At 54.8% G+C, this 17,823-nt stretch overlaps 2 protein-coding genes and 1 long non-coding RNA gene across 8 annotated transcripts; 1 reads left to right on the forward strand and 2 right to left on the reverse strand.

Moving 5' to 3' along the window:
* Positions 1-1,889: 1,889 nt before the first annotated feature.
* On the reverse strand, positions 1,890-9,718 carry ANKRD23 (ankyrin repeat domain 23). Of its 3 annotated transcripts, XM_061431563.1 has the most exons (10): positions 7,701-7,782; positions 6,554-6,661; positions 6,179-6,325; positions 5,873-6,001; positions 4,511-4,636; positions 4,257-4,355; positions 4,071-4,169; positions 3,875-3,973; positions 3,625-3,723; positions 1,890-3,546 (listed from the first exon to the last, which is right to left on the reverse strand). In XM_061431563.1, the coding sequence occupies exons 1-10, from the start codon at positions 7,722-7,724 to the stop codon at positions 3,451-3,453; spliced, it is 1,026 nt and encodes a 341-aa protein (XP_061287547.1). In that variant the 5' UTR covers positions 7,725-7,782; the 3' UTR covers positions 1,890-3,450. The 3 variants fall into 3 exon arrangements, with proteins under 3 accessions (XP_061287547.1, XP_061287550.1, XP_061287548.1); XM_061431566.1 differs by lacking the exons at positions 6,554-6,661; positions 7,701-7,782 and adding an exon at positions 9,113-9,718; XM_061431564.1 differs by lacking the exon at positions 6,554-6,661 and having other exon boundaries at positions 7,701-7,805.
* Positions 7,898-9,632, forward strand: LOC133256698 (uncharacterized). Its single transcript, XR_009739267.1, has 2 exons — positions 7,898-8,887; positions 9,073-9,632. It is a non-coding gene; the product is annotated as an uncharacterized LOC133256698 (long non-coding RNA).
* Positions 9,719-10,007: 289 nt separating the features above from the next.
* ANKRD39 (ankyrin repeat domain 39) lies at positions 10,008-17,295 on the reverse strand. 4 transcript variants are annotated; one of them, XR_009739263.1, is made up of 5 exons: positions 17,114-17,274; positions 16,003-16,106; positions 15,034-15,237; positions 12,608-12,763; positions 11,052-11,138 (listed from the first exon to the last, which is right to left on the reverse strand). XR_009739263.1 is itself a non-coding variant. In XM_061431571.1 (4 exons), exons 1-4 carry the CDS (start codon positions 17,211-17,213, stop codon positions 10,995-10,997), a joined length of 552 nt encoding a protein of 183 aa, XP_061287555.1. In that variant the 5' UTR covers positions 17,214-17,295; the 3' UTR covers positions 10,008-10,994. The 4 variants fall into 4 exon arrangements, 1 of the variants encoding a protein (XP_061287555.1); XM_061431571.1 differs by lacking the exon at positions 12,608-12,763 and having other exon boundaries at positions 10,008-11,138; positions 17,114-17,295; XR_009739264.1 differs by lacking the exon at positions 12,608-12,763 and having other exon boundaries at positions 11,053-11,138; positions 14,844-15,237; positions 17,114-17,272.
* Positions 17,296-17,823: the final 528 nt, after the last annotated feature.

Consider the following 17,823-nt stretch of genomic DNA (forward strand, 5'->3'; position numbering starts at 1 on the left):
GGCTGCTCTTGTTGTGGAGCTCAGGCACAGTAGTTGTGGCTCATGGGCTTAACTGTTCATGGTATGTGGGATCCTCCCAGACCAGGGATCGAGCCCGTGTCTTGTGCATTGGCAGGTGGGTTCTTCACCGCTGAGCTGCCAGGGAAGCCCTTTGTGATCCATTTTGAATAAAGGGTGTTTTTTCTTTTTTTGCCTATAGAGGTCCATTACCTTAAGTACCATTTGTTGTAAAGCATATCTTTCCTCCAGTGAATAACTTTTGGATCTTTTGGCATATTAATCTATTTCTGGGTCATCTCTTCTGCTCCACTGACTGATGTGTCTCTCTCCATTGGTACCACCCTGTCTTGATTACTGAGTGCTGCTGAGTGACTTCAGTCGTGTCCCCACTCTGCGACCTCATGGACTGTAGCCCACCAGGCTCCTCTGTCCATGGGATTCTCCAGGCAAGAACACTGGAGTGGGTTGCTATGCCTTCCACCAAGGGATCTTCCTGACACAGGGATCAAGCCCACATTTCTTAACTGTCTCCTGCATTGGCAGGCAGGTTCTTTACCACTAGCACCACCTAGGAGCTATTTAGTAGTTCCCTGAAATCAGTAGACTGATTTCTCCCATTTTGTTCTTCTCCAGAGTTGTATGTTTTAATTTTTTTTTTTTTTTTTGAAAAAAGCATCATTTATTTCAAAGTACAACATAAAGTTGTATTTTTAAGAAATACACCTTCAATCTTGTATCTCAAGACTTGGCGATGTGCATTTCAGTTTATCTTGAAAATAAATTCAGGTATACAAATGTTATTTTCAAATAACTTGTCTAATCTACAAAAAAAAAAAAAACAAAACTTTGCTGGGATTTTATCAGGAACTGGTTAAACCTGTGTATCAATTCAGGTGGCACTGACATCTTTATTATAACTTTCAATCCGTGCGTATGTCTCCATCTATTTAAATTTGATTTCATTCATCAGCACTGTGTAGTTTTCAGCCTGCAGGCCCTTACACGTTTTGTAAGACTCACACCTAAGTGGGTTTCCTTTTTAGCAAATCGTAAGTACTACTGTGTGCTTTAGTGTTCAGAATCATCACTAGTATATAGAAAAGGGTTTTGTATCCTGAGAGCATTCTAGGTGCTGTTTTCATTTTTTTTGAAACGAAGATTCCTTAGGATCACCTTCATAGACAGGCATGTCAACTGTATAAAAATGCTTATTCCTGGGCCCACCTTGGGGTTCTGATTTACTCAGGCTGGACATCAAGGCTTTGTGATGTTTTAACCTTTTGGCCATACGGCATGCCGGATCTTAGTTCCCTGACTAGCGACTGAACCCCTGCCCCCCTGCAGTGGAAGCACGGGACCACCAGGGGATTTTCAGAATTCCCTGAACGTCAGGATTTTTTCAAATTAATTTTTTTGACTGTGCTGAACCTGCGTTGCTGCGCTGGTTTTCCTCTAGCTGTGAGTGGCGCCATCCTAGCTGTGGCTTCTCGTGGTGCTGAGCGCAGACGGTAGGCCTGTGGGCTTCAGTAGTGGTGGCTCCCAGGCTCTAGAGCGCAGGCCCAATGGTTGTGGCTCACAGGCTTAGTTGCTCTGCATGTGGGATCCTCCTGGACCAGGGATTGAACCGTTGTTGCCTGTGTTGGCAGGTGGATTCTTAACTCCTGAGCCACCAGGGAAACCCAACATGAGGATTTTTGAAATCTTTCCTCCTCATTCTAACAGGCAGCCTAGCTGAGAAACACTGCCCTGCCTGCCTGCTCTGCTTTCAGGGGCTGGTCTTGCTCTCAGGCCAGCACGGTGATCAGGCCTGGGGTTTGCTGCTGAGGAAGACGAAGCCCAGAGCCAGTGGAACTGGCCCTTTCTGGCCCAGAACAGACAACCAGGCCATGGTGGATAATCAACCAGTTTTAATGAACAAAAAATAGTGATGCGTATAAAAAGGTATTTCTGTCACTTAAGTGTCCCCATTTTCTAGATGGGAAGTTGTCTTCTCCGTGGACTTGACCACCTGTTCACCTGTGGCCCCCATGTCTGGGTGAACGGGGGGCTTTGTCACAATAGGGCAGGAGCTGCCCGTGTGAGGGGAAGGCGTGCGGCCGTCCTTCGGAGCTCTTGCCAGCTTTTGCACCGAGTAGAAATTGCCTTGTCCTCGGCCTGAGAAGGTGGCCATTGAGACGAAAAATAACTGCTGCAGAGTGGCTATCAGCCCAGGTTCCTTACGTGAGGGAGGCTGACCTCCGTCCCGGAGCCCATCGCTCTGCCTGTGGTTCTCCATTTGGGGCAAAGTTGTTCTCAAAGGTTTGCTTTCTGGTTTCTGGCATTAAAGGACCCAGCCCCGCCAGCTGTAGAGGTACAAGTCTGCATGTGCGTGGCGTGACCCGGGAAGGATGGTGAGAGGAAGCTTTGGGGAGTGTGCAGGGAAGGATGGTGAGAGGAAGCTTTGGGGAGTGTGCAAAGGCTGTGCCTTCAGCCACCTCATCAGGGGAGAAGGGGAAGGAGCAGGCGAGCTCAGAGCCCTCCACGTCCTGCCCTGAAGGAGGGCGAGTGGCATGGCCACAGGGGCCAGGCCACAGTGCTGCGCTCGGGCCAGGCCACGGTGCCGCGCTCGGGCCAGGGGGCGTCCGCGCCCAGGGCAGAGCAGGGTTACGGGCCACTGCCCCAGAAGCTGAGTGGGCCACAAGCAACCCCCAGCACCTGGGCACTTCTCTGCAAGGAGCTGCCAGCTGGCGGACGAGTGCGGCAGGCGGGCCTGACCGAGAGCACAAGACTTCCCTGGGGTAAACGTTAGCTCCAGCTCGTCAGCCCTGGGGCTGCTGAGGCAACCGGGCTGGGGCTGGCCTTCTGTACTGGGGGGCTCAGACCCGCTGAGCAGCCCCCTCCAGACAGCAGACCCAGCTCAGAGCCTCAAGGCTGAAGCATCTGGAGCTACTGCAGACGCTATCAGGGTTGCTGCTGATAGGAACTGAGGCCCCTGGAGAAACTTGTGCCCAAGGGCACCTGTGTGGCCTGGATGGCGGTGGCCATGCGACATGTCACCCCCTGACGGCAGGTGGGCCCTCGTGGAGGGCTGAGCTGGGTCATCTCCTGGCCGCAGGCCTGGTGGACACTGAGGAGCTGTATCCTGCACTGGCCCTGGAAGCCTGGGGCTCGCTCCCTTCCCGTTCCATCCTGGCACCAGCCCCCTGCTGCCCCTCGACTGGACCCAGTTTCCTGCCCTGCATACCCGGGTCCTCTGCTTCGGCCCCCAGCTCGCGCCCTGCTGGGCACGGCTCAGCCCCAGACTGCAGGTAGGAAGGCTTTCCTACCTGTCCCCCTCTCGGAGTGGCCCTGTCTGACAGGGCTGCCTGGAGACGAGGGGTCAGGCCGGGGTGGGGGGTGTGCCAAGGAAGGACCACGGGGAGGGCGGGGGGTGATGGGGCTGGAATGAGGCTGTGAGTGGCCCGCAGGTCGTCAGCACCGGGTCCGGGTATGCCTGACATGGGCCTGCAGTGCTTCCTGAATGCCCCTCTGCCAGTCCCGGGCCAGCTGCACTGGGGTCACTGAAGCCTGGAAGGAGGGCGCTGGCTCAGTGCCCAGTCTCGTCCCTGAGCCGCCCACCCCGCCCAGCCGCCCGCCCGCACTCACCGCATTGCGCACGCCCAGCCCAGCTCCGTAGAGCAGCAGCAGCTTCATGGCTCTGTAGCGCCCGTGCCGCACTGCCTCGTGCAGAGCCGTGTCACCTTCCTGTCGAGAGGGATGGGGTGTCATCCTCCTCAGCCCCGCTCCCCGGGAGGGGCAGGCAGGTCAGCAGGTGCCACGCGTGGCTGAGCTAGGGCTCCCTCAGTCCCCGGCCGCGGGGGTGAGCATCCCCAGCCTCTGGTGACCAGACGCTGACCTTGTCCTGCGCGTCGATGCGGGCCCCACAGGCGATGAGGTGCTCCAGGCAGTCGCAGTGTCCCGTGCGCACGGCCACGTGCAGGGGTGTGCTCCAGATCTGAGAGAGCAGCGAGGGGCGGCAATGTCATCACAGGCTGGCACGGCTGTGTCCCGACCCCAAAGAGCATCGGGCTTCCCCTGGCCCGTGCCCTCACCTTGTCTCGGGCGTTGACCTGGGCGCCCCAGTTTAGCAGCTGTTTGAGGATGTCCAGGTGCCCTCTGCGGCAGGCCCAGAACACTGGGGTCCTGTCCAGCTGCAAACAGAAGCACCCAACTCACCCTGATGTTGGGGGAAGCCAGTGGGAGGCTCGCCGTGGGGGTGGCCCTTCCCTGAGTCTCACCAAGTCCCGAGTGTCCACGGCCGCACCTGCCTCCAGCAGCTTGTTCACAAGCTCACAGTGACCCTTCAGACAGGCCCAGTGCAAGGCCGTGCGGTGCAGCTGGGGAGAGTGTGGGAGGTCAGGTGCAGGAAGCTTGGCCACCCTTGGCGGTCCCACTCCCTCCCCACTCAGGAGGCACCATGGGACTTGAGCCCCATGGAGCAAAAGCCCTGTGGTTTCCGAGGCATTCACCATGCCTGCACCACCCTCGATACCTTGTCATGGGCATTGGGGTCCCCTCCGTCTGCCAGGTACTTGTCAATCAGGGCCTCCTGGTTCTCAGCAGCTGCCTTCAGGAACACCTCCAGGCCCACGGGTTCCAGCTGGGCCTGTGGCTGCGGCTGAGTAAATTCAAAGTGTTAGTCGCTCAGTTATGTCTGACTCATTGTGACCCCATGGACTACAGCCGTCAGGCTCCTCTGTCCTTGGGTTTTCTGCAGGCAAGAATACTGGAGTGGGTTGTCATTTCCTACTCCAAGGGCTCTTCCTGACCAAGGGATTGAACCCTGGTCTCCTGCATTGCAGGCAGATTCTTTACCATCTGAGCCACCAGGAAAGCCAGTTAAGTTCAAGGACAAGGCCCACTCACTCGAGAGGCTGTTGGGATGCACGGCCTCACCAGCCTAACCAGAGAGCCGGCTGAGGACCAGCGCACTATCAGCTTATACAAACAACAGATTAAAAAAACCTGCCCCCAGGGACTTCCCTGGTGGTCCAATGGTTGAGAATCTCCCTTGCAATGCAGGGGACAAGGGTTCCATCCCTGATGAGGGAACTAAGATCCCATATGCCACGGAGCAGCTAAACCCACACATCAAAACTACAGAGCTTGTGCACTTTGAAGTCCGAAAGCCACAACTAGAGAGTCCATGCGCTGCAACCAAAGATCCAGAATGAGGCAATTAAGACCCCACACAGCCAGTTACGTAAATAAATATAAACTTTAAAAACACAATCCTGCCCTCCGAAGACTGACTGAACAGGTATGGGGTGGGGTTATGGATTGAGCTGTGTCTCCTCCAAGCTCATAGGTTAAGGTCCTAACCCCAGCACTCTGAGCATGACCTTACTTGGAAATGGGGTCACTGTAGCTGTAATTATTTAAGATGAGGTCATCCTGGAGTAGGTGGGCCCTGTTCCAATATGACAAGTCCTTACTGAAAGGGGACATTTGGATACAGGCATGCACACATGGAATGCCTTGTGGACTGTGTGAGCTCAGGGCAGAGACTGGAACAACGCATCCACAAGCCAAGGAAATGACAGCAGATTACCACCAACCCCTACGCCGGGGAGAGGCATGGGCAGATCCACCCCCCAGAGCCTCGGGATGAACTAGCCCTGATCAGAGATGAACCCTTGATCTCGGACTGCCAGCCTCTGAGCAGACCGTACATACACAGCTGCTGTCTAAGCCCCCAGCTTGTGGTACTTTGTTCTGCCAGCAGCCGAGGCAGACTGACACCGGTGGCAAAGGGGTCTCCAGGTGGGGGCTGGGCAGCTCCTCCCCAGGTCTTTCATGGGGACAGGAGGCTCCAGCTCATGAACTCCAGCCCGGGTGTGGCACCCTCGCTCACCTTGACCTCAGGCTGGGGTGCCTTGGGGGGGACCCTGCGTTTCAGTCGCTTTTCTTTCCGTCTTTGAACCAACTTTTCCAAATCAGCCAGGTTCTCCAAGTTAGTTCTGGAACTGTTAAATCTTTCAAGCTGTGGCAGAAACAGGACCATGCCAGCCGTCAGCCGCTGGAGCCCTGGGGCATCTCTTGGTTGGTCTCACCCTCGTCTTTAGGCAGCAGGAGTGCCCACCCAGGCCATCAGCCCCTGAGCCCCGCCGCTCAGCCTGCCCGCACCCAGCCCCCCGGGCCACCACCTCTGGCCACTCACTCTCCTCCTCTTCTCCTCGTCCAGTTTCTGCCTCTCCCGGGCCTCGGCCTCCTGGGGCCCCAGCCTCCAGCTGCGAAGGCCCCCTCCAGGATCAGGAACTCCATGTCCACATTCCAATTTCGTCCTTTCAACTCTCTCTCCACTTACCTGTAGGAACAGATGAGGACAAAGACTCAGGAAAATTAGGAGGAGCCCTAAGGCAATGGCTACCCACTCCAGTCTTCTTGCCTGAAGAATTCCATGCACAGGGGAGCCTGGTGGGCTGCAGCCCATGGGGTCGCAAAGTCAGACACGACTAAGTGACAAAACTTAGCAAACACAATTGTGCTGGACGGGGTCCTGCCAGGAGCTGACACGCAAGATCAATGAGCCTACCTGGACCTGTGCAGAGTGCCGTGGCGGTCCACCCGCTCCTTGTTGGCTCTCACCACCTACAGCATGGTCTGAGACCCAGGAGGGCAGCTGGCTGCTGCCCACTCTGTCCTGTCAGCAGAACCCAGCAGCAGGCGCCTGACACCGCATCTATTTATACTGCTGGGCCGCATCCAGGTGAGCTCAGGGCCTCCCTCGTGGGTGGCTGTCCTTAACATTCCTACCAGATCACGCCACACTGCCACCTGACCCCAGGTGGGGGCAGGGGGTAGGGGGACCGCGGAGATGCTCCTGGGTAAAATGCGAAATCCCCGCATTCATTGGCTCTTTGGGAAGCTAGCTCTTTCCTCCCGGTGCCGAAGATGAAATGAGTTACTGGGGCTGCGCTTAGGGTGGAGCCCATTGTACAGCGAACCATTTTCTCCCTCCCCTGGCCCCTGCCCCCAGGATTCAGAAGCCGGCGGCACCCAGGAAGAAGCAAATTGAGGAGAGAGAAGAGGCTGGGACGATAGGATGGCAGAGGTTATGGCTTCCAGCCACATGGAACTATTCCATTGCCTTCTAAAGTGAACTCAGGCAATCAGACAGTTCCTGGGCCCTGCAACCCGCCTCCCAGCACAGGCTGAACTGGCTGGCAGTGGGGCTGGGGGCACAAAGTGACCCCTGCGGCCTCCATGCCGGGCCTCCTGCAACAGACAGCCTGAAGCGTCACTGGCGTCCCTGCTTCTCTCTCTGCCCAGGGAACGCAAGCACCTTCTCCCCTTCCCTAGGCAAGGCGGTCAGACCCTCCAGACCATTTCCCCAGCAACGACCAGCAACACAACCGAGCTCAGCCAGCACCTGGGCCATACTCGTGTCTCCCGGGGTAACGTGCCACTTCCCAATCCTCTTCTGCCATCATAGTCAAGGGCAGAACCCACTGAACTCAAGGAATTTCTTGTCGACCATTGCCTGGCCCCTTCCTGTCTCCTCCCTCTCTCGCTCCCTAGCCCCTCCAGTGAGACCTGGGCAGACCGACCAGAACGGAACCACATGTTTCTACTACTCAAACCTCCAGAGGCTGCACGAAGCAGCTGCCCAACACCCTCGTTCTGCTGAGACAGTCCCGGGGTGCCCAAACCACTGCCCGGCCCCTGCCCCAAGTCCTCACCAACTGCTGGATGCTGAAGTTCATGGTCCCCCCACTCTTCAGGCCCTCAGTGAGAGGAGCCGAGCAGCTCAACCCTTTTATAGTAGAGCCAGCCGGGGGGCAGGGGGAGGGCAAGGCAGAGGCCTGGGCCCAGGCCAGATAACTCTGTGGCTCTGTAACTCTCACCAAAATACTGCCTCGGGCACTTAGCCTGTGCAGGCAGGAGAAAGAGCTGTTCTCAGCTGAGTCAGCTGCATCCTCAGACACCCCCATCCTGCACCTACTCAGAGGTGCTTCAACCAATCAACACACATCCTGGACGCGGGGCCACCAGCCCAGGTTCAAGGGGAAATATCTCCCATTCTCCCAAGTGTGGGCTTCTCAGGCAGCGCTAGTGGTAAAGAATCTGCCTGCCAATGCAGAAGATGCTGGTTTGAACCCTGGGTCAGGAAGATCCCTTGGAGGAGGGCATGGCAACCTACTCCAGTTTTCTTGGCCTGGAGAATCCCAAGGACAGAGGAGCCTGGCAGGCTACGGCCCATGGGGTTGCAGAGTCGGACAAAACTGAAGCGACTTAGCACACATACATGCTCCCAAGTGTAGACACCATGGAGAAAAAGAAGTGTGAGCCTCCGTGTTGCTGTGGAGGGAGACCCTGGGAGACAGCGCAACTACCCTGGCAATAGGAGGCCAGAATCCTGAAGTGGACCTCCAAGGGAGAGACCGAAGAGGCTGATTTCTGCCTCAGGAAGCTCCCTGGCTCCTACAGGAAGAAACCAAGTGACTTCCCACCTCTCGGCCAGTTTCCAGCCTGAAACCTGGCTGCTCCCACTGGTTTCCTTCCCCAGGCAACCCCCTGCCCCCTCACCACTCCAATGGTCAAGGTCAACGTCCTAAGCTAGGCCACCTCAGGAGCCAAGCCCAGTCTGTCATTGGCACCTCACGCCTCTGGAAGAGACTTCCATGGCTCACATGCAGGTCCCCAGCCAGATGCCCTGCCGGGTCAGGGGCACATCCTTCCCCAGCAAGGTGAGGTTCAGATGCGCTCCAGGTCTAAGAACAAACGTTAACCATTAACCCAGTTGCAAAGCGATTCATCTGCAGCTACTGGTCAACCTTCCTGATTCTCCCCAAGACACCAAGCATGCCTTCCACCCAGCTGTGCCTTGAATTTCTGCCTTGACCTTTGAAAGGAAACCTGATAGCTGGTAAGATTCGGCCTGGAAGCCATATGAGCAGAGATGAGCAGGACGGGTGGCGGGGGAGGGAGAGCCGTGGGTCCAGGGCCGCTGAGGGTCCAACTACAGTTGGCTCTGAGCTCCCAGACCTGGGGAGCCCAGGGCTTTTTAGAGCAACTCTTCTGTGCTTACGGCCCAGGGTGTTTTTCTCAAAGGTGACTTTTGGCCTGTGGTCCTGAGGAAGGGAAGAGTTACCTGGAGGAGAGTGAGGTGAAACCGACAAAAATAAGCAGGATTTGAACTCGGACTCCACTGCCCGCCACCGACACCATGACTCCTCTCCTCCAACATCCCAGGGCGAGGATATCGACGCTGTATCTGAAATGCTCAGCGGAAGACCGTTGGTACTCACATGGAGCTAACTAGTATTAATTTATCGTTGGTATTACTTTATCGAAGAAAAAAATTACCTCTTATAAATAAGTCCACACATAGCAAATCACGCTCAGGACCCCCACCTGGGGAAACAGTGGGTGCAATTTCACACACCTCCTCCTGAGTGTGTGTGAGTGTGTTTGAGTTCCTATGTGGCTCTACCTACTCTACTGTGGTCACAACTCAGCACTCTCTCCAGGTCAGCACAGGCTGCACTCATGGCTGGGAACCTCAACTCTGCCCATGTGGCTCCAAGACCAGAGTCTTACTTGTCCCCCTGTTGGGAGCACTGGGTTTAGCTCTACTTTTTTTCTTCTTTTTTAAAACATTTCACCCCATGCTCCGGTGCACATCTTTGTAAATGCATCTGTAAATAAACATCTTTGGGGACTTGCGGTTAAGACTCTGCTTCCAATGCAGAGTACACAGGTTCCATCCCGGGCGAGGGAACTAAGATCACACACACACACACACACACACGATAACTTTGTATACATGGATATTTCTCTAGGGAGCTACAGAGAAACTAGAAGTATTGGTCTTGCTCACTTAAATTTTAGTAGATATTGCCAAACTGCCATCCACTGTACCAATTTTCATAAACAGGTAACAACGAACACAGTTAAGACAAGAGACAGCATGAAAAAGATATATATGGATATACATATACAAAACAAAGGATCAATGTCCAAAATACATAAGTGACTCCTATGAATCCAGGAAAAAATTTTTTTAATTTTAAAATTTAAGTTTGAACAAGGTCACAGAAGACAGGCATTCAACCTCACTGGCAATTAGCAATGAATGCAACATAAAACAACAGCACCTTGTAGTCTCAGACGGAGAAGGCGATGGCACCCCACTCCAGTGCTCTTGCCTGGAAAACCCCATGGATGGAGGAGCCTGGTGCGCTGCAGTCCATGGGGTTGCTGAGGGTCGGACAGGACTGAGCGACTTCACTTTCACTTTTCACTGTCATGCGTTGGAGAAGGAAATGGCAACCCACTCCAGTGTTCTTGCCTGGAGAATCCCAGGGACGGGGGAGCCCGGTGGGCTGCCGTCTCTGGGGTCGCACAGAGTCGGACACGACTGAAGCAACTTAGCAGCAGCAGTCTCTCAGACAGTTAACATGAATGGAATTATGGTATAGATGCAGGTGCGGGTCAGGTTTTCGGGAGGTGGGAGCTCAAATGCTGTCTGCAAGGCTCTGGGCGCCCCCTCAGTGCTCCTCAGATCTTCACTTGTCTCATCCCCACAGGGACCCCACCACAGTCACTCCTATCTGAGCGATGGAGACACGGGACACAGCAGGTACCGTGGTGGCGAGGTCGCCTGGCTAGAAAGCAGCTGTTCATGTGTCCCGTATTCCATAGCTTCTTCTCATGCTTACATAGATTTATATTTTCAGATTTGGGTCTTAACTCCAAATTTATTTTTGTGCAGGGGATGAGGTAAGGCTGTAACTTTATTTTTTCTAAGTGGATAGATGTTTCCACACGAGCTAATTTAGAATACGATCATCTGTCCAGGCGACAACCCTGGCAGCCCCCGCAAGCTGAATTCCCTCGCTTCGAGGGGTCAGAACGTGGCTCTGCCGGTCCTTCGGCCTCAGGCTCTCACCCTGCGGCTCGGGTGCTGTCCTGGCGGGGGCTGGGAGAGCTGTCCGAGTCCTCAGTGCGCTGCTGAGACAGGAGGCGGCGACTCAGCTGGCCAGCAGGTCCCGCAGGTCGCTGTTGACAGGCAGCAGGTCGCAGGCGAGCCGGGACTTCCGGTCCCGCACGGCCTTCAGGGCTGGGCTGTGCTGCAGCAGGAGGGAGCAGATGTCCACGTGACCCTTCTCGGCAGCCTGCGGGGAGAGGAGCCCGATCAAAAGCTGAACCCCACTGCGCCCCGCTCTTTCTTGCTCTACGTCTGGGGCTCTTTAGGTCCTAAAACAGGTCTTGCTGGCTGGCTGAGCAGATTTCCCTTGACTCCGGCCAATGATGCGTGTGCAGGGCGGTGGGGCACCCTGGTGCCGCTCGGGCAGTCGGCTTGAGCTTTCCCTCCTGCGCCCTTTGCTCAGGGGCCATGCTTCTTTGCTGAAGCCTGCACATTAACGACAAGTACAGAGGACGTCCCTGGCATCCAGTGGTTAAGACTCTGCACTTACACTGCAGAGGGTGCAGGTTCAATCCCTGGTCCAGAAAAATTCCACGTGCCACAGGGATCTGGCAAGGAACCAAGATCCTACATGCTGCCAGGTGCAGCCAAAGAGGGGAAAAAAGAAAGAACAAGTACAGTGGACCACAACCTCAGGGGTCCAGTGGCTGAGAATCTGCCTGCCAATGCAGGGGACACATGCTTAATCCCTGGTCCAGGATATCCCACATGCCACAGGACAACTGAGCCCACATACCTAGAGCCACGCTCTGCAACGAGAAGCCTGTGCACCACACTAGAGTAGCCTCCACTCGCTACAACTAGAGAAAGCCCATACACAGCAACAAAGACCTAGCACACGCCAAAAATGATAAAATTAAAAAAAAATAAAGAACAGCATCTATACAAACAAGCGTATTGTCTAGAGGGGGCACCATGGGCACAAGAACATCAGACATGGCCCTTGTCCTGGGGAACTTTCAGATGAGCAGAGAGAAATAGGTGTACTACCCAGGTTTCTCCTCTTCCCTCTGAGATAAACAGTTCAGATGTTAATTCTAACCCACATCCTCCAAAAAAGAACAGAGTTACGTGACTTACACAGATTATCTTACTCAACGTCTCCAATAACCATCAGAGGTAAGAAATACTATTGTTTCTATTTTATAGATGAAGAAACTGAGGCTTATAAAAATTGAGTAACTTGTCCAAGGTCACAGAGCTAGCACAGCAGCCTGGGGAGTTCTAAGTCAGGTCTGTCTGACCCCAAAGTTCGAGCTCTCAATAGCTATATCACTCTATTCCCCACTTCTTCCAACAGACAAGGGCTCCTGAAGGATATCAAATATTAGTACCCAACACCATCTCAAATTTGAATCTAAATCTTTACTAGGCATAAATATCTTGATGAGGACAGACCTGGGGTTCTGAATATTATTGCTTCAATTCAGGCAGGTGAGTTATGAGCAGTTGTGAGACGAATTCCAAGTAATTTTTAGCAAAAAAAAAAAAAAAAACCAAGGTGCCAACATTTGCAGAAGGGAGGGAGGGAGGGAGGGAGGCTGGAAGGAAGGGCCGGGTGATTCAGATTCCTCACACATACTCGCTCTCTGAATTTCTCGAAAATGCTGCAAGCCGTGGGTGAAAGCAGCTGGTCTGTCCCCGGGAGTGTCCTGCCTGTCAACACTCATCGCGGGCGCTGTGGTGGTGAAACACTCGAGCAACACCGGTTCAGACCACTGGGAAATGAGCAATCTGCCTCTCCAACCGGCAAGGGTCTCCACACAAAAGGGCCCCCAGCTGGTCTCTCAGCATCTGAGCCTGGTGCTCTGGCTGCAAGAGGAAACAAGGCCAACTCCAGCCGCCCCAGTGAGAGAGGCAGAGATCATGGAGAGGGGGCTCCAAGAGGGAGGAGGCAGGAGGCAGGTGCAGGGTGCTCTGGGCATCCGGGTGGGGGAGCTGCCCTCCGCAAGGAAGAGGAAGGTCTCTGAGCGTGTGATGGTCCAGAAAGAACAGACACAAGCCAGAGGGCAAAGGGAGAGGAGAGGCCTCCGGACAGCAGGAGCCGCTGCCTGTGGCTTGCAAGGGATACAGAAGTGGGTTCTAGAGACGGGAGACGGGGGCTTCCCTGGTGACTCAGTGGTAAACAATCTGCTGCCAACACAGGAGACACGGGTTCATCTGGGAAGATCCCAGATGCCGAGGAGCAACTAAGCCCGTGGACCATGACTGGAGCTGTGGTCTGAAGCTGGGAGCGGCAACCACTGAAGCCTACATCTCTACAGCCTGTCTTCCAGAACTAGAGAAGCCACTGCAATGAGAAGCCGCTCACTACAATGAAGAGGAGCTCCTGCTTGCTGCAACTAGAGAAAAGCCCACACAGCACAGCCAAAAAATAACCAAATAAATACAATTACTTAAAAGAAAAAGAAAGAAAGAAACTGAAGACAACAAGCGGGGCCTGAGCATAACAGGCAATGGGCCGGGAAGGAGCTCAGGACAAGCTGACAGGCAGGCAGGGGCCAACCCCAAAGGCCTGTTAACCAGCTTAAGGACTTGGTAGAAGCAAGCCTTCAGAAGACTCGAAGGCATGGTGTGGTCCGAACTGCGCTTTAAACCATGGCTCTGGGAGAAGATCAAGTGGGCTAAGAGAGGATCAGATTATACACACAGGCCTTACAGACGCATCAACTGCCTTTCAAAGATAAACAAGAAATTGGCAAAAGGGGACGCCCTAACACATGACTGACCAGAGACATATCAATACGTTTTCAGACAGTGATACAGTTGACTCACTGTGCACTGCTGGAGTTAAAACTGATCAGGGTTCATTATATAACATAACCGTCGGCATCATTTACATTTTGCTCCATTAGGTTCCTGTCCCAATGCTGTATATGTTATAAATGTAAAATTTTCAAAAATGATGCATCGAGAAATTTTGAGTGAAGAATTTTTTGGTGAATTTTATGAAGATACTTTCTCCAATCCTCCAAGTGACACATATGCTAGTGTCTAAGAAGATGCTAGTTCTCCAGAATAAAGCTCTGATTCAGACGATACGAATGTTAGACCAACAAAAAGACAGAATGCTCCTTTGCTTCTACAGCAGAGTGGACTGAAGACAACGTGTCACAAAAATCAGAAGCCTTTACAGGTGTGTCCAGTGGTAACTGCTGAATGTAATAACCCACAACGCGTGTGCTCAGTCACATCCGACTCTGTGCAACACCATGGACTGTGGGCCGCCAGGCTCCTCTGTCCACGGGATTTCCCAGACAAGAATACTGGCGTGGGTTGTCATTTTCTCCTCCAGGGGAATCTTCCCGATCCAGGACCAAACCCACATCTCTTGCCTTGGCAGACGAATTCTTGACCACTGCCCCACCTGGGAAGCCCAATAACTTGCAAAGTGTTGGTGAAATAACAGAATTAATTTTTGGCCAAAAGAAAAATCGCCAGCTACAGGTGTTAATTTCTGCAGAAAATCCCCTCAGTCAATAAAGTGACCCAGAAGACTGAGCTGCTGGGAAGGGGGGCGGGGAGCGAAATTTGTGTCCAGAGCAGGTATTCTGTGCTCCTCAAGCTGTTCACTGCGGGTACGTGTTTCTAGGCAGAAAACTTTTAATTAAATGATCACTCTGGTCACAGTGTGGAAAGTGGACTAGAAGGACAGGCAAGGGTAGGTACAAGTTTCAAAACCTACGTGAAAAAAGCATTGAGGATGCATCACTAAAAGAAAGAAAATGACACCTTATGTTTTGCACTAATTTACGTGCACAGGAAACTGGCTGGAAAATTATATGTTAATCCTCAAGTGATGATAGGCGAGCACTGAGATTACAAATGATTCCAATTTTCTACTTTACGCTTTGCTGTTCTCCCCATGTTTCCTGCCATGAACATGTTACACCTTTTTTATTTTTGGCTGTGCCGTGTGGCCTGTGAGGTCTTAGTTCTCTGACCAGGGATGGAACCTGGGCCCAAGCAGTGAGAGTGCCACGTCCTGAACACTGGACAGCCGGAGAGTTCCCATGTTCTAGGTTTTACCATGACAAGAGACAGGTTCTCGCGGCCTGTGAGACTTCTGAGCGGCCACGCACCTTGTGCAGACTGGTCATGCCGTCGGCGTCCACCAGCCTGGGGTTGGAGCCGTGCGAGAGCAGGAGCCGGGCAATGTCCGTGTGCCCGCAGTAGCTGGCGCGGTGCAGGGCGGTGGCTCCCCCGTGGGTCTGGGCGTCACACTTGGCCCCACTCTCCAGCAGGAACTGGCACACGGCGTAGTGCCCATTGCGGCTGGCGTAGTGCTGCGGTGAACAGAGCCGGGGTCAGGAGGCAGAACCCTGGGCGAGGGCCGCAGCGGCGGCCGGAGCCCCCTCTGGCAGCTAGGTGACCAGGGCGAGCCTGCATGCCTAGCTTCAGATTCAGCCACTGGAAAGTGGGAATAATAACCATTCCTTTTAAAAATATGTTTATTTATTTTGGGGTGTGTCAGGTCTTAGTCGCGGCATGCGGGATCTTTCCTTGCGACACTCGGGCTCAGCAGTTCCCAGGAATGTGGGATCTTGGTTCCCCAATCAGAGGTAGAACCTGTGCTCCTGCATGGGAAGGTGAAATCTTAACCACTGGGTTGCTGGGGAGTCTCAGTAATTACCACTCCTATCTCACAGCATCATTATGAAAGTGAAGAGTGAAAGTGTTAGGCGCTCAGTTGTGTCTGACTTTTGCGACCCTATGGACTGTAACCCAAGAGGCTCCTCTATCCATGGGATTTTCCAGGCAAGAATAGTGGAGTGGGTTGCCATTCCCTTCTCCAAGGGATCTTCCTGACCCAGGGATGGAACACAGGTCTCTCACGTCTCCTGCATTGGCAGGTGGATTCTTTACCGTTATGAAAATGATGTTAAACAATCAGTGAAAAGCACCTCGGCTAATTAAAAAAAAACCAGGTTCATAAGATGCTTAAACAGAAACCCTGCTGGGAGAGAAGAAAGAGTGGGAGAAGACAGAAGGCAAACACCATCCCCGCCCAGAGAGCAGGAACCCAGAGCTGAGGCTCCTCCCCAACTCACTAGAGCCGTGTAGCCTGCGGAGTCAGGCTGGCTGGGGTCCACTGCCTTTTGGATTAAATACTTCACTCGGCCCAGGTCTCCGTTCAGGGCTGCTGACCAGATTCCTGCAGAGGCAGAACCCAAGCACTGAATAATGTTCACGGACTGGGGGCTTCTAGCACTTCCTTTACCTCTCGACCTCAGTCTTCTCATCTACCAAATGGGAATTCGTCTGCTCAACAAATGTGAACTGAGCACCTCCTCTGAGCTGTGCACTGAGGGGCGCTGGAGCAAGACAGACCAGGGGCGTGTCTAACCAGGACAGGAGACTGGCCAGACACAACTTCCCTTCTTCCCCAGTTCAAACACACCAGTGTTGGATAAAGTACTATTTAAGATGCTTGAATATACAGTCACAACCAAACACTGTCAGGTATCAGCCCCAAGTGAAAACCACAGGCAAAGTGGTGAGCAGGCATCTAATCTGTGGAATCCTCAGAGTCCTCGGAACCCTACACACATCTCAGGGACTCTGGCTGGAAGGCCTGAGCAGAGTCGGGGTCAAAGGTGGCAGGCCGTGCAGGTGCTGGGGAACCAGACAGAGCAAGGCTCTGCGCACACAGCTGCGGGCACCATGGATAGTCTGGGGCAAAGGAGTTACCCCGCTTGACGCACACGTAAGGATGACACCTGCAGTGCCGACAAACAGCCCGGAACAGCGCAGCCCCCTGGTCTGAAGCTCCATACTCTCGGGGTGGGTGCAATACCCTGGAAGCAGACTCTGCCGCCCGGTCCCTCTCAGACCCCGGAGCGGGCCTGGGTGTCCCGGGGTCGCACCAGGTGGAGAGTCGGATCCCGCCGCACCACTGCGGAAAGTTACCGAAGCCAATGCCTGTTTCTCGACCTGCAGACGAGCCGGCGTTTCTATTGCCAAGCTCGCGCCAGGTCCCCGGCGGGCTCTCATTACGCGGGAGCTGCGAGCCCACAGCCGGCCCGCGCTCCGACCAGACCCGCTCCCACCCCCACCCCGGCCGCTTCGCTCCAGGGATCCCGGTTCACGGCCACCTCCTTGGCCCCGGGGGCCTGCGGACGCCGGGAGGCGCCGGGCCGGCAGAGCCGCGCGCCCCCTCACCCCTCTCGAAGTCCATCTCGTCCAGCGTCTGCTGCACGCCGGGCGCCGCGCTGGGGTGGGAGCAGCAGGGGCCATCCGCGCAGGGCCGCGGCGCCGCCATGTCGCTCTCAGCGCCCGCCCACCAGCTGCCGGGCGCGGGCACCGCCACGGGCCAGCCTGGGCGCGGTCTCGGCGTACCGCCCGGTCTGACCATTCGGCGTCCGCACGAACCACGGGGCCGACCAATCAAGCGTCTGAGTCTGGGCCCGGGAGCCAATCGCGACGGCAGGGCGGGACCTGCGGCGCTGTGCCGCGCCGGCCCGAAGCGGCCACGAGAGGGCATCCCAGGCTAAGCGGAGGCCCGGGCGCGCCCGCTGAGACGCAGGACCGACGCTTGGGGAGGGCAGCCGGGCTTGTATGTGCCCCCCGTCCAGGTTCTCCTGGTCCCACCGGGATCCCCAGGGTCAGGGGTCACCAGGCGGGCCCCAAGGCCCTTCCCCACCTATTTCCCCCACCATCTCGGGCTCAGATTGATGGGTCCTTACGGCCGCGCAGTGACCAGTTGAAAGGCCAAGACCCCCTCCTTCCTCTTCTGCCCACTTCCTTCTGCTGCCCACTTCTTGGAACGCCATGGGAGGCAGATGGTCAGAACTTGTATTGGCTCCTGAAACCACCTTCAAGTAGGCCCGGGGTAGCGGCTCGGGGGGCAGGGAAAAGAAACTGGAACCGTC

This window comes from Bos javanicus, chromosome 11 (assembly GCF_032452875.1).
Source record: "Bos javanicus breed banteng chromosome 11, ARS-OSU_banteng_1.0, whole genome shotgun sequence".
NCBI lineage: Eukaryota > Metazoa > Chordata > Mammalia > Artiodactyla > Bovidae > Bos > Bos javanicus.

What these genes read in the sequence shown, in the direction of transcription:
- ANKRD39 (XM_061431571.1), bottom strand. Translation starts at nt 17,213, where the DNA reads ATGGCGGCGCCGCGGCCCTGCGCGGATGGCCCCTGCTGCTCCCACCCC. An exon ending in CGAGATGGACTTCGAGAGGG is followed by an intron (nt 16,107 to 17,113) that starts GTGAGGGGGCGC and finishes CTGCCTCTGCAG; the next exon opens with GAATCTGGTCAGCAGCCCTG. An exon ending in GCATGACCAGTCTGCACAAG is followed by an intron (nt 11,139 to 15,033) that starts GTGCGTGGCCGC and finishes CTCTCCCCGCAG; the next exon opens with GCTGCCGAGAAGGGTCACGT.
- ANKRD23 (XM_061431563.1), bottom strand. Translation starts at nt 7,724, where the DNA reads ATGAACTTCAGCATCCAGCAGTTG. An exon ending in ACTTCAGCATCCAGCAGTTG is followed by an intron (nt 6,662 to 7,700) that starts GTGAGGACTTGG and finishes TTCTGCTGACAG; the next exon opens with GACAGAGTGGGCAGCAGCCA. An exon ending in ACCCCAATGCCCATGACAAG is followed by an intron (nt 4,356 to 4,510) that starts GTATCGAGGGTG and finishes CACTCTCCCCAG; the next exon opens with CTGCACCGCACGGCCTTGCA.